Raw genomic sequence first — 14,774 nt, 5'->3', positions numbered from 1 at the left:
AATGACTTAATTTTTAAGGCTGGTCCTTTTGAACCCTTGGCATTGGGCAGCCTCCCGCGCAGGCCTTTCCACTCATTTGGCTCATTTGGTTCATTTGGTTCATTGCCGCACTCCTCCTGTCTTGGCAGCCTGTCCAGTGGCTTCTCCTCCTGCCTGTCATCTTGGCAACCGGGCACCTCATCAGGGTTGCAGGTGACTCCGTGCCAGGCGCCCTTCATGGAGCGCAAGTGGCTGAAGTCCTCAGTTTTACCCGGGGACACTGCGGGCCCACTGGATACGCAAGTGTGTTGAACGGCTGCCAAGCAGGCACAGGATGGGTGCAGGGTCTTCAGATGGCCTCAAGAAGACATTGGGTCCCTACCTTCATTTCTTAGTGAAATGAAGTGAAGATGTAATTTCTTACCTTCTTAATGATTTGGGATTTTACTGATTATCCAGGCAGGTATTAAAATCTCTTCTGTGCACAAGAGACCAGCTCCAGAAAAAAAAGAGACCACAGTGAAGAAGGCAGTGGTGGTCCCTGCGCGGAGTGAAGCACTCGGGAAGGAAGCAGCTTGTGAGAGCAGCACGCCGTCGTGGGCGAGCGATCACAATTACAATGCAGTAAAGCCAGAAAAGACTGCTGCTCCCTCGCCGTCACTGTTGTATAAATGTATGTATCACCTAGGGGTTGGCCTCCTGGACCCCTCCCGTTCTTTCTGGATAGCCATCCCCTGGGCCTGTCCAGGACTGGGAGTTGCAGCTGTGTGTTAAGCTGATCACAGACACCGGCTGCACCATCAGCGGGAAGCAGAGCCCATGTCCAGGATGCCTCCTGCTGCCCTGTGTCCATCCCTAGTCTGTCGGGACTTCCTGTCACTGTTTTCCAAAGCTGTACAAACCTCACTGGTGAACGTTCACCTTAATGATTGATTTTTTAATCTCTGTTTTCACTGTCAGGCTCTGGTAAGTATTCGTATTCTCTTCATGCCAGTCTGATTGCATAGCCACACTGCCCAGCACTCCACATCCACCCCTGTCTGCACCATCAGTTGTTTGACGACGGCGCTGTATACGCTTCAGTTTTTCCACATTATCCACAGCCAGCACATGAAAGCATCACTTCTTTTTTATGTTGTGGGAATCTTTGCAAGTTAGTGTTGCATCTGATGCTCAACTTACGTATGCTTTTCAGGTGTACATTTATTTTTGACTGGGCAGATAGGGGATTTTTTTTTTCCATGTCCGATTCACATGCTACACACCTGCATGAACACATTCGAACTTCGAAGGCCACGCATTGCTGCTTCATAGGCCCCACGGTAAGTGAGTTCACACCTAGAACACTGTCCTGACCGCAGGACGCGTGGCTTGGACTTGGTATTCTACATGTGACTGGCTTTCTTGCCCTCCTCTCTCAAATGTTTAGAGTGTTAAGATCATATCCTGCCCCAAATTTCGAATTAATGAGACGAAGATATTTCAAACAGATCTTTGAAACCTCAGATTCTGTGGTGCAACTTTAATGTTTTCTTGTTTCTCAGTTTTCTGCTATAAAACTCTTTTCAGTTCATTCTTTAATGCCTTCTGTCTATAGTGCATTTTGTGCTTTTTTAAAAAAAGCACTGAAAGGTTAAATAGCCTCAATTCAGAGACGATCACAGAGTGCCCCGCTTTCCCCGTCGTCAGACTTTGAGCAGATTCCCTAAGGGATGGCACTTATGCAGGTGGGCAGACCTGTACTAGGTCTGGTATGCTTTACAAAAATATGCTTGTGGGTGTGTGTGTGTGAGAGAGAGAAAGAGAGAGACAGAGTCTTGCCCTGTCGCCTAGGCTGGAGTACAGTGGCGCGATCTCGGCTCACTGCAACCTCCACCTCCGGGTTCAAACGATTCTCCTGCCTCAGCCTCCCAAGTAGCTGAGATTACAGGCCCTTGACACCATGCCTGGCTAATTTTTGTATTTTTAATAGAGACGGGGTTTCACTATGTTGGCCAGACTGGTCTTGAACTCCCGGCCTCATGTGATCCGCCCAACTCGGCCTCCCAAAGTGCTAGAATTGGAGGTGTGAGCCACTGTGCCTGGCGAAAAATATGCAGTTATTGAGCATGAATAACTGAATAAAAGAAGAAAAATATGTCATTCGTTTTGATCATGTAAACAGCCTAGACCTAAGAAATTGAGCCGCACATAAATTGAACCATGCTATTGCTGCATTATAATGAATCTTGAGATACCTTACATTGTTTGAGCTGAGAATTTTATGCTAGCAAATGTCTCAAATGTTCATCAGCTTCTAGCACCTCTACAATAGAACAGTGATAATTTCAGCTTGATTAATTTCCATCTGTGTCAACCAGAATTGAAAAGCTGCCAGAGACTCCACACGTGTAGCTGGAAGAGTCCGAGTACATTGCGGGAAGGGAGCATTGGTGGGAAGATGGGGAAAGGAGGGGCTCTCGGCCCTGGGTTATTGCTTCCTGCCTGCCTCCTGCACTGTGAGTGGGGAGAGGTCGACCAGGAGGCTGCTGCTCTGCCCATAGCGGGGTCCTCTGACCTTTTCTCCTTCTTCCCTCCTTTGCCACAGATCAGCTCCTCTGGGAAGCTGATTTGCTCCAGGGACAGGAAGTGGGGGAAATTGCCTGTTAGCCTTCCCAACACATCACCTCCTGTTAAAATTGGTGGATTTCCAGAATTTATACAGGGTGTGAATGGGGACGACACACTTTTGAGCTAGTAGCTTTCTGCTCGTTTTGTTATCCCGGAAATGTCGTCTTCCCAAAATGTGATTGATTGGAGCAGAGTTAGAGGCATTGGTGAGAGCAGGTACCATGTCTCTGTCTGTCTCCTAAACAACCTCTGCACTTTCGCGGGCTCGACAGCTACTGGGGAGCCTGCCACCACTGTCCGCCTTTGAGGCCCCCGCCCTACCTCCCTTGCTGGCCACAGAGCTCGCCCTCCCTGGTAGGGGGTGAGATTGGAAGTGAGAGGCTGGTGTGGGTCTGTCCCATGAATTGATTCACATTTGCCTCACCGTACATGCCGTCAGAAGACCCACGTGGTGGAGCTGCCACTGCTGCTCCCCAGAGTGCACCTAGGCACCCTCCTGTCCTTCCCATGGTACTCGGTTGACCTGGGGGCTCCTGTGCAACAGGCGAGGTCTCGTGTGCACAGACGTTCTGCTGCTGCTGGAAGGAGGCTATGCCCCCCACTAAGGTATCAGGAGGTCCTTCACAGCCTCAACTTGTTCCTCCCATTTGTTTTTAAAAATTGTTTCTTATATATACAGTTTCTTTAGCTTATGTAAACATTTGGCACATAACTTCTCAAAGATCATGATGTTTCTTTTGTGTTTTTATAAATTCTTGTTCCATTTTTTTCTCTTTATTTCCACTGTTCACCTCCCATTATTGTCCAGGCATGAAGTCAGTTGGAAATTTTTTTCTGAGATGTACCTGACTGACCAGAATTTTGAGATGGAATTCTGGTATTTATGGGTATAATTCCTAGTATTTTGGACTCCCTAAATGGCTCATTAAGTGACTTAAACACTGAGGATCTGAACAGATTTTGACTGCAAAGCAGATTCTACAGTTCGTTTCATCTAACCATTGGAGTTAAAATGGAAAACCTTGCCAGTTTGTAAACCCAAATCCAGATGCTGTGTTAAGCATGGTGCCCAGGTGGAAGCACTGCCTCTTGTTCCCACGTGCTGCCACAGAGATGGCCCTGGTGGCGTGAAATGGACGGAGAACACCGTTCACAACGATAACTCATGGTGTGAGCTCCAGAAGCACATGTCACTGAAATCCTAAGAGGATCCATTTTCAGTTTTCAATAATAAAACAATACATGGGGGATTCTAGAATCTAAGAGTGTTTTGCAGGAATTTAAAGCCGGGAGAGGAGGGTGGCTTGTTCACTGGTCCCGTGAGCTCTTTTTTGTCTGTCTCCTCCAGAGTTGTCAGCGGCAATAAAATGAGGCTGAGAGAGTCATCAGACTCTACGTGTCCACCAATCTCTTCCTCCCAATTAGAAAAATCAGAATCTGTACTGAGAAAGGCTATAGCTTGAGAGTTGTTTTTTCTGTTATCCATATAACTGGAAGTTTCTTGGGCTGTCAGTAACATTCTTTTGGTATTTTTAAGTGTTTTACTTTTTATAAACTTAAAAAGCAGCCTGCTGTTGAGAAAATTACACCAGGGAAAGGTTTCACACCTCCGTAACCGTGAGCCTGCACGGTGAAGCCCCACATCGTCACCGCCCTGTGGCGCCCCTGTCGGTCCCTCAGCTGCCCCCTTTGTGCTTATGCTTCACCCACCTTGGGCAGGTGGGGTGCAGGGATGGAAGTTTCCAGCAGGATCAGTCCCCCTGAATTCACCACCTCTTCAGTGACCTTCATAGGACCTTTTGGAGCTATGGATCTACTCTAATAGTCTAAAGATGAATGCTCAGGAAAGCCTCCTTGGCATTGTCGGTGTCACAGAGTGCAGAGGTCAGCTCTGAAGACACCTGCTACAATTCCTCCAATGTGGTACCCAAGTTTCAGGTCGATTTCTATGAAGTTGTGGAATAATACTGGGTTTCTTTTTCCTTTTTTGTCTGCTAACACATCAGCATACACGTTATATTCTTAGCTTCTAAAAGTTAGAGAAGTAACTTAGAAGATTGACAAGAATTTTTGCACTTATTTAAATGAAGGTTGTGGCAACTTTCATTTGCCGCAAACCTGGAAGAGTTCGGCAAGAAGAGCGTAAGGTAACTGACTTTATCCTCAACTGACCTGCTTGGTGCTGTCAGCTAGGGGCTTTATACTGAGTATGGCCCTTTGGGACTGCAGGGATTACGGGGGAGGGTTGTGGACTAATTTAACCTGCCCCTAACATGTTGGTTTAAGTAGTAAACAATTTAGATAAAGGTTAAATTACTGCTGTGGGAGACCTTGGGAAGAGCAGCAGCTCTGCTCCCAAATGGGTTTGGCAGCCAGGCACACACCATGTGCAGCTGGGCACAACTGAAATTGCAGTTGAGTGGAACGTCCATCTGTCTGCGTGGCCCTCACACGAGTTTCTTAAGGAGAATGACCTCTCCATTAAGTTGGAAGGCACTCAAATAGTGGGTATTAGTAAGAAAACTGACCAAGGAAAGCGTTGAGTATTCCAAAGCATGGCAGTCTAGCTGTGGACCCTGCAAGGGTGTCCTGGCTGTAGTGATGGTCTCCTCTGAGGAGCATATGGGATGTAGTCTGCCTGCTTTATTTGGGAATTAACCATTTCCCCCAACATGAAAGCAAGCTAGTAACTACTTGTAAGAGGCTAATTCATTTGAACACATTTTAGCACGTTGAGAAGAGCAAAAGCAGAACATTTTCTCTTGCCACTGTCACCTTGATTGTTCCCACTGGGGGCAATCTTGGTAGTGAAGAAACAGGTAAAGCGGGAAAATGTGTAAAACGTTGTACACACGCCTCACTGAGGGCTGGAAATAGGCCTGACGTCACAGTTTACAGAATTTACTTCCACAGGTCCTTCCCTGTGTCTCTTGAGTGTATTTTCAGGTGCGTAGCATAGGAACAGCCCTTAGAGCCGTAGCGGACGGTGATAGGCAGCATCAGGACACCGCGGGAGGCCGGTTGGAGGTCTGAGTGCCCCAGCTTCCCTAAACCAGCCAGCAGTACTGCGACAGGGCTGGCCACTTCGTCGTTAACACCTATGCGAGGGCGAGTGGTGGCTTTTAGTGATTTTTATAACCAGTTCCTTTCCCTGTGAGGAGCCATCCAGCACATAAGGTCGCTACACGTGGGCCTCTGCACAGGCCAGAACTGAGCAGACTTGGGTCTCTTGCCCCATATTTTAATCCCTGTCCTGCTAAAACTTCCACTGGGGCAATTGGATGGGTTCTACAGAGAGGAGCCAAATAGCACCATCCTCCGGTGGGGGCCTGGTTTTCTCCTCCCCGTCTCTGCTCAGGCCCTGGTGCCACCCAGTGGCCAGCGGCACAGTAGCACCCGAACCAGCCAGCCTTCTGCTTTGGGGGAAATTGGCCAATTAGAGTGTGCTGCCGATCCATGTGCACGACGACGACCTGCTTCATTCTGCAGTTGGCTGAAACCCAGACCCGGCAGCAACAGTTTCATCTGGGCCAGTGGCCTAGACAGGCCCCCAGAATATGGGAGCTAAAGGGGACAGCGCTGCAACCAAGGGGCAGAGAGGTGTGGGGAGGGGCAGGGAACCGGTAGCTCTCAGGCATCAGTGCTGTGTGGTGTGACCAGGTCACCACCACTGCTGCCCTCAGGGAACCCAGCAGCGTGTAGGGGAGGCTCATGCCCTGACAGGGCCCTGTTTCTCTGCAGTGGGTTTTTTCCCAGGTTGCTTGGAGTTGCTGCTTGCCCCTCTCTAATGCTATACACCATAATAGTTAAAAGTGAATTTGGATGAACTTGCAAATCGAATTTTAGCTCTACTAAAAAGTGAGTTTCCCCATTTCGTCAGCAGCTGACTCAAGTTGAGCACCAGCCGTGCTGTCCCACCTGGTGTGGAGTGGCTGTGTGCTCGGGTCCCTGGAGCAGTCGCTGGATGGAACATGTCCCTTCCGAGCAGGAATGGGGCTTTGTGTGTTGCAGGACACTGCTCCCGGAGGCCCAGCTTGGAACATTCTGCCGTTCAGTCACCTGACTGCCCATTTCCATGCTCTTTAAAGCACAGGTGAGGGATGACAAAGGGAGCAGTTAATTTTCTAAAATAGCAATGGTTAAGGAAAGGTATCTCCTGCTTTTCAAATAAATTACGTTCATCTGCTGTCCCTACTCTTGAGTAATGGGTGGTTTTAATCCCGTGTATTGGGAATGCCCTAAAATTCGTGTCTCAACTTGGGTTTTCCCTAAGTGAGGGAGACAGTACTCTGGTTACATGAGCAGAGATACTGAGCGTGGCCATGGACATCTCATTCCAACACTTAGGATCTGGAGAAATGGAGTTAATGTTTTTAAAGTTAGCATATAACCCTAACTTGAAACAAGGTGAACGTTAAACATCACTAAAGATATCGTTCAGGTCACAGCACACAGGCGTTCTGTGTGACAGCCAAGGCATTTTGTTGAGGTTTCTGGAAATGCCTTAAGCCAGCTTTTTAGAGTTCTTTAAACGTGATATTAAAACACTCCACAGTTTTCTAGTGCAGGCACTGAATTGGTTTGAGGTTTCAGTTTGAATCATGATGGCTGGCTTCCTGGCAGGTGTTTGCCGCCTCTGGAGACCAGGGCTTGGTTCTGGGTGCCTGCCTGGTGTCAGCTTCCTGCCTGTGTGCCTCCAGCGCCCTAGGCCTGCTGTGCCTTTTCATTCCATCCCCACCCCACCCCCTCACTGCTTCCCCCAAGGAAAAGGGCCTCCACCGATTTTTATTTAGCCTGACTGACCTATTGGAACCCTGCAGGCAAGATGCTGCAGACCTGTGAGCTAAGTCTGAGTTAAACTGAGTTGTTACAAACAGATTTGCAAACACTAAGGTAGTGACTACTTTGGTGTATAGACCTGATCTGATGAAATAGTACATGTAGAATTAAAAGCAAAGTTTCCAGGACAGGTAAAAACTAGCTGTCACCTTTGTTCCTGTTTTGTTAGACATTACCATTGCTTTATAGTGCACTTTGAAGATCCAGCTCCAACAGGAATGAGTGTTTTGGGGTGCAGTTGTGGGTGAGCGAGGCAGGGCCTGGCAGCGTTGCCAAGCAGGGCGTCCTGTGGCTGGACCACATCTAGCAAGGGGTAGGCAGGGGCCATGAGGTTCGACGGGCTCTAAGATGAAAATACAGGATTTGCCTTTACTTAGTTACCATTAAAATGATGGTTAGGAAAGAACACATGGAACTCTTGAAAGTCGGGGTGAATATATGTTAACAGTGACACCATTGTTTGGAAGTCGGGGTATCTGTTAACAGTGACACCATATTTTGGATCCATGCCGTACTGTTGCAAGTTTTGTAACATGGAAGGAATTGTACTTATCTGGGAAGTTGGGAAGACTCACAGCCCTGAGGCTGCTGCTTGATGGATTGGCTGCTGGGGAGGACTGGCACCCGCTGCCAACATGGCCAAGCCTGGTAGCACATGCAGGGTGTCCTGCAGGACCAAGCTGGGGCAGGCTGTTGAATCAGGCCCTATTTGTAGAGTCTTGGCTCTTTCCTGAGCTTTCAGACTTCCCTCATTTATTGAAAGCAGTCAGTAAGACGACGGTGGAGGAGCGTGGTTTTGTTTTCAATCCCTGGGTAAAACCGAAGCGCTCTTGAGAGCATCTGTCACGTTCTCCCATTAGGCCTTTGGGAGTTTGGGAGGCTTGCTGCTGCACAGATCGTTGGAAAAGCCTTTCCCTAGGAGGGGCCTTGTTTACTTGATCACCCAAGGTCGCTCCCAGGCACTTGCCGTGGAGCTGAGACGGCCTCTGCTGTCCTGGGGCCCTCACGGGGGCCCCCTATTCCCCAGGCGCTTCACTCCTTTGTCCCCACTAGCTGGATCCCTGCCCTGTCTTGCGGTGCACCCCAGTGAGCCCTGTCCACTGGCACGCCGTCTGTTCCCTGCTCGAGGGCCTTTGCGCTCTGACAGTCTCACACGGGGTTATAAAGTGATTGACTCTCCACTGGCATAGAAGGCTTTTTGAGCAAGTTGAGGGGGTTTGACGTCTTTGAGCTTTTAATTATAATCCTTGTTTGGATTAATACTTAATGGAATTACAGCGTGAGGGTTGTGAATGGAAACACTCCTGTAACAGCACTGCTGCGTTCTCAGCTTCTCACTCTTCGTGTAAAGGTGTGGCTGCTCTTCCCGTGGTGCAGGTGTTTGCCAGCTTTCCTTATTTTTATTCATGGCATCACCTCCAATGGACTCCAGTCTGGAAGGACAATGAAGTGAGATGTGTCAACCCCACCCACCAGGCTAAGAGAACGTGTTTTACCCTTCTAAACAATCTTTTTCACTGAAGTTTACAAAAAAGCTTGCAGTTGAATTAATGATGTGCTGTTCTAAATCTGCCTTTTTAAAATTGATAATGTGAGATTGTCCTTCAGTTTTGAAGCTTAGCTAGTGCTCAAGTCAAGCCTTTAATAACTAGAGTTTGCTGGTTGAAGGTAAAAGATGTAATAAAGCATTTTTCTTTCTGAAATAAAATGTAGTCACCGTCATAAATGCTGCTGGCGGTCTTCCCTTACACTCCTCTGAATGTTAAGATTTTACAGATCCTTTTCTCTATGTGTATCCTATTCAGTAATGCCAGGTGGGCACTTACAGGTTTAGAGTCAGGTGACAGCACCCTGCGGTGTCCTCCCTCACTCAGCGCCTGTGTTCTCCTTTGTAGCCACGAAGGAAGACAGGAGGTCCGAGGAGAAAGCGGCAGCCACGGCAGCCTCAAAGAAAACAGCCCCTCCGGGCTCTGCGGTGGGCAAGCAGCCTGCACCTAGAAACCTCGTGCCAAAGAAATCTTCTTTTGCTAATGTGGCAGCAGCCACACCAGCCGTTAAAAAGCCACCCTCAGGTTTCAAGGGCACCATCCCCAAGAGGCCATGGCTCTCCGCTACCCCATCGAGTGGTGCTTCAGTTGCCAGGCAGGCAGGACCGGCACCTGCAGCTGCCTCCAAGAAGTTCCCCGGCTCTGCTGCCTTGGTGGGAGCCGTAAGGAAGCCAGTGGTACCTTCTGTTCCAACGGCCTCGCCAGCCCCAGGACGTCTCGGGGCTATGAGTGCTGCCCCATCGCAGCCAAATTCACAAATTCGGCAAAATATCAGACGCTCCTTAAAAGAGATTTTGTGGAAAAGGTGGGCTGTTCTGCTTGATTTCTTACCCATTAAAATGGAAGGGCTTTCATTACAGTGTGGCTGCAGGATTGCCTCACTGTTCAAAAAGTTTAATATACGCAGGTGTCTTACGTAGTTCCTTTTTTTATTCTGTTCAGAGTCAGTGACAGCGATGACTTGATCATGACAGAAAACGAAGTAGGAAAAATCGCCCTCCATATTGAGAAGGAGATGTTTAACTTGTTTCAAGTTACAGATAATCGCTACAAGAGTAAATACCGCAGCATCATGTTCAACCTGAAGGACCCTAAAAATCAGGTGTGTGCCTGGTGTCGGTGCATTGGAGTATTCCTGTTCTGTTCACTGGGTGCTAAAGGGATAAACCAAACAGTATTTTGAGATGTTTGTGTCCTTTCCAGGAAAGCTGAGACATCTCCTTCTCCTTTGTGACCCTTCCGCCAGCCCCTGTATTGCCGTATTGGTGTTGAGGGTCCTGGAATGTCCTTCCCTTCCCTGCCTTAATTGGGGTCCTGTCTGCTTATTGGCTTCCCTGAAGTCCACGTTTTATCACCAGATTAGCCTCCTCTAAACATTGCTGTAAAATTACAAGCCAGTCACTTCACTGGCTCCAAAATAAAGTCCAATTCTTTTTTTTTTTTTTTTTTTGAGACGGAGTCTCGCTCTATCACCCAGGCTGGAGTACAGTGGCCGGATCTCAGCTCACTGCAAGCTCCGCCTCCCAGGTTCCCACCATTCTCCTGCCTCAGCCTCCCGAGTAGCTGGGACTACAGGCGCCCACCACCTTGCCTGGCTAGTTTTTTATATTTTTAGTAGAGACGGGGTTTCACCGTGTTAGCCAGGATGGTCTCCATCTCCTAACCTCGTGATCCGCCCGTCTCAGCCTCCCAAAGTGCTGGGATTACAGGCTTGAGCCACCGTGCCCAGCCAAAGTCCCAATTCTTTGTCCCAGTATATGAGGGTGTCCATATTACGGCCTCAGACAGCCTTTTCCACCTTATTTTCTCATATTGCTCGCCAGCTGAGTGAGCCTGACGGTTTGGGCTGCTTTAGTGAGTTCTCACCACTTGGAGCAGGGGCTGCTTATGCCCAGGTTGTGGAATCAGTCCTTCCTCACTGCAGTGTGGGGTGGGCGGTGCTCGGCCCATGCAACAGGGACAGAAACTCCAGCTGGGAGGGATAGGCTGCCTGCCTGGTGGCCTCTCGCCGCCAGGCTTACAGCCTTCTGGTGTTCTCTCTCCATCGGCCTCCAGACCCCTCCCTGTTTAGAATTTTAGAATATTGAAAGACCCTGACTTTGCATCTCACCATTGAACAGCCACAAACAGAAATGATTTCTTCCTTCCTTTGTCCCTGACACTACCTTTTTGACTTGTGTCTACCTTGTGTACATAATTGTTTTTCGTGAGGTGTTGTGTGTTGTTTTTTTAGCAGAGCCAGTGCAGCATAGGCCGTGAGACCCACTGTTTAACCTTATGACTTGTGCTCTCTGGGCCCCCATTTGCTCACAGCAGGGATGACCCAGGGCGCACTCTCACAAGGCCATTTGGGGAGTTAGAGAGGTCCGCCCAGTGCCACACGCAGGTGGGCCCTGAGGGCGTTTGTCCTGTGCCCGCTAAACTTCTGGGCAGCTCTGTTTTCCATAAGCTCTCTGTATTGACAGATACAGGAATAGTATTTGAGTAAATGAAAAATATTTGTTTATAGGGACTCTTCCACCGTGTTCTGCGTGAGGAAATCTCTTTGGCAAAACTTGTGAGACTGAAGCCAGAAGAACTTGTATCTAAAGAGCTTTCCACGTGGAAAGAGAGGCCGACGAGATCTGTGAGTGCAGAGGGCACCTGCGGAGGCACCCGGGACTCGAGTTTAACAGAAACAGATTCATAGACGGCTGCATGAGCAATGCTTTCCTCCTAGAAAACAAGGCTTAAGCTCTGTTGTGTCTTTTTCATTTCAGGTGATGGAGTCCAGAACTAAACTGCACAATGAAAGCAAGAAGACGGCCCCCAGGCAGGAGGCCATCCCCGATCTGGAGGACTCTCCGCCAGTGTCAGATTCAGAGGTAAGCATTTGGGAGCTTTTGTGTTCACCAAGATAGATTAATCCATCCCAAATGTTTTGAGGTTATCTTAAATTATTGGGCAGGACACTGAGCTTACAGCAGGTGTATGTCATTGTGGCATTCCTCAGTCCTTGTACTCGGTGGTCCTTTTTTCTCCCCCGTGGGTCTCAATCCCATGAGACCACTTTTCTTGAGTGTTGTTAATTTGGAGCTGAGTTTGGAGAAGAAATGACCTCACCTTTTTTCTTTTACTTTTAGGAACAGCAGGAGTCAGCACGTGCTGTCCCTGAGAAGAGCACAGCACCGCTCCTCGATGTCTTCAGCTGCATGTTGAAAGACACCACCAGTCAGCACCGCGCACACCTCTTCGATCTCAACTGTAAAATTTGCACAGGTGAGCACAGTTTGGGGGATGGAGCCTTGAAGCTGAGACTAAACTTGATTTTGTTAAATATCACTGAATCCTTCTAAAAGCAACTACACTTAAGCCAAGCTTAAACATGCAGAAAGGCCAGAATGATTTCCTGCCCTGCCTTTAGAGTGTTGCTTTCGGCTTGGTGTGCGAAACAGTCGTGTGCCGGCTGGGTTTCTCACAGAGCCTTTCCTTGCCTTCTTCAGGCCAGGTTCCCTCTGCAGAAGATGAGCCAGCTCCAAAAAAACAAAAATTGTCAGCTTCTGTTAAGAAAGAAGACTTAAAATCGAAACCTGACAGCTCTGCCCCTGACCCAGCTCCTGATCCAGCTGATGAGGTGATGCCGGAGGCTTTGCCTGAAGTTGCTTCTGAGCCAGGCCTGGAAAGTGTTTCTCATCCAAACGCGGACAGAACATACTTCCCTGGGCCTCTAGGAGATGGTCATCCCGAGCCCTCCCCCCTGGAAGACCTGTCCCCCTGCCCAGCCTCCTGTGGGAGTGGGTTGGTCACCACCGTCACAGTGTCCGGCCGGGACCCCAGGACCGCTCCAAGCAGTTCATGCACAGCCGTGGCCTCCGCAGCAGCCCGCCCAGACAGCACCCACATGGTGGAAGCCAGACAGGACGTGCCGAAGCCTGTTTTGACTTCTGTGATGGTGCCCAAGTCCATACTAGCTAAGCCGTCCTCATCTCCTGACCCAAGATACTTGTCAGTTCCTCCGTCACCAAATATCAGGTGGGTATTTCAGGTGTGGTCTGAACAAGCCAAACTTTATTTTTCTATTAACCAAAATGTCTGATATCATTATAATTAAAGTAAGTTGAATTCGGCAAAAGTAAGCTACCAAAAACGTAAAACTTACAAGAGTCTCATCTTTTAGAACTTTTACAGTAGTAAAGTGCCTTATTGTACTCTTGGAAGCCAGAGCATCAGTGGCTCACACCTGTCACCCCAGCATGTTGCAGGGCAGAGGTGGGAGGTGTGCCTGAGCTTATTTTTCTTTAACCAAAATGTCTGTATCATTATAATTAAAGTAAGTAATTGGCAAAAGTAAGCTACCAAAAACGTAAAACTTACAAGAGTTCACTTTTGCTTTTACATATAAAGTCTTTGTACTCTTGAAGCCAGGCACAGTGGCTCACACCTGTCACCCCAGCATGTTGCAGGGCAGAGGTGGGAGGTGTGCCTGAGCCCAGGAGTTTGAAACCAGCCTGAGCAACATGGCAAAACCCCATCTCTACAAAAAGGACAAAAATTAGCCAGGCGAGATAATGCACGCCTGTAGTCCCAGCTACTTGAAAGGCTGAGGTGGGAGGATCACCTGAGCCTGGGAGGTGGAGACTGCAGCCAGCCGTGTTGCCCCACTGCACTCCAGCCTGCACGACAGAATGAGATCCTGTCTCAAAAAAAAAAAAATCTACTTTTGAAATTCTCATTACACAGAGGGACATTGACTTTTTTTTCATGGTTTTGTTTTACAGCACCTCAGAATCACGGTCCCCTCCAGAGGGAGACACGACCCTCTTTTTGTCTCGACTCAGCACCATTTGGAAAGGATTTATTAACATGCAGAGTGTGGCAAAATTTGTCACTAAGGCGTATCCTGTCTCTGGGTGTTTTGATTACCTCAGTGAGGTTAGAACCAAGAAAGTGTGTGTGCGTGTGCGTGTGTCTTTCACAGGAGTTTCTAAACCAGAGTCAAACACGTGACTTTCAGGAAGTAGCAGAGAAAGAGAAAAGCCTGACACCCTTGCAGCTGACTGACGGGTACAGAAATGCCTCTAAATGCAAAGTGGTGATGGCTACGAGGAGTCCACAGGTTCAGCAGTTTGGAAAGGGCCAGAAATGTGAGCCTGTAGTCTGGCCTGTCAGTGACCGGTTTCGCTGGGGCACTGACCAGATGGCTGTGCGCACAGCCACCAGCACAGTCAGGTGTTCGGAGCCAGCTCTACACACACCTGGCCACTTGTGGGGTGGCGCATATGACCCCATGGCAGGCCTTTTAGTTCTAGAATTAACCAGAAAACAGCACTGGCATTTACGACTTTAACGCAAGGAGTCACCCTGGCTCATACGTGAATCGTTACTCTCTGTGTATGTACATAAAGACAGCATAGAAGTGTTGGGCAGTGATTTCTAAACATAATCTTGTTTGGCAGAAGGTTGGCATCATACCCCCCTCGGATTTGGTAACTTGTAATCCTGGATTTAATGCAACATTTAATACAAGAATGACTATTTTCCTTGGAATAGTTGTGGTCTTCTTGAATCTTGGATAGTATGTGCCTTCAAATGACTGCATTCATCTTTTTGTGACTACTGCAGTTCAAAGTGATTTACTCCAGTGCTTTCTGTTTAGGATTTGCCTGACACAATCCACATTGGTGGGAGGATTGCACCGAAGACAGTTTGGGATTATGTTGGCAAACTCAAGTCTTCTGTGTCTAAGGTATCTGCTTATAGTATAAATTCGGCAACGATGGAAAATCGTGTTTATTTAAACACATCTTTTTTTAACCTCTT

General features: G+C 48.3%; 1 protein-coding gene across 4 annotated transcripts in view; it reads left to right on the top strand.

The window, feature by feature from the left end:
* Window positions 1–14,774, top strand: part of DIDO1 (death inducer-obliterator 1) — a 61,707-nt gene that overhangs the window by 32,666 nt on the left and 14,267 nt on the right. For 3 of the 4 annotated variants that reach the window (XM_003904511.4, XM_009215786.4, XM_009215788.4), the window contains exons 6-14: window positions 439–652; window positions 9,324–9,780; window positions 9,918–10,077; window positions 11,485–11,601; window positions 11,735–11,839; window positions 12,098–12,233; window positions 12,458–12,986; window positions 13,733–13,886; window positions 14,611–14,700. In XM_003904511.4, the coding sequence (XP_003904560.3) occupies window positions 439–652; window positions 9,324–9,780; window positions 9,918–10,077; window positions 11,485–11,601; window positions 11,735–11,839; window positions 12,098–12,233; window positions 12,458–12,986; window positions 13,733–13,886; window positions 14,611–14,700 (1,962 nt within the window). Of the gene's footprint in view, window positions 1–438; window positions 1,561–9,323; window positions 9,781–9,917; window positions 10,078–11,484; window positions 11,602–11,734; window positions 11,840–12,097; window positions 12,234–12,457; window positions 12,987–13,732; window positions 13,887–14,610; window positions 14,701–14,774 lie in introns of those variants that run through there. The other variant, XM_031656902.1, reaches the window with a different exon arrangement.

The sequence above is a fragment of the Papio anubis genome, chromosome 16, assembly GCF_008728515.1.
Source record: "Papio anubis isolate 15944 chromosome 16, Panubis1.0, whole genome shotgun sequence".
Taxonomy (NCBI): domain Eukaryota; kingdom Metazoa; phylum Chordata; class Mammalia; order Primates; family Cercopithecidae; genus Papio; species Papio anubis.
This window is presented reverse-complemented; position numbering and strand designations above follow the sequence as displayed.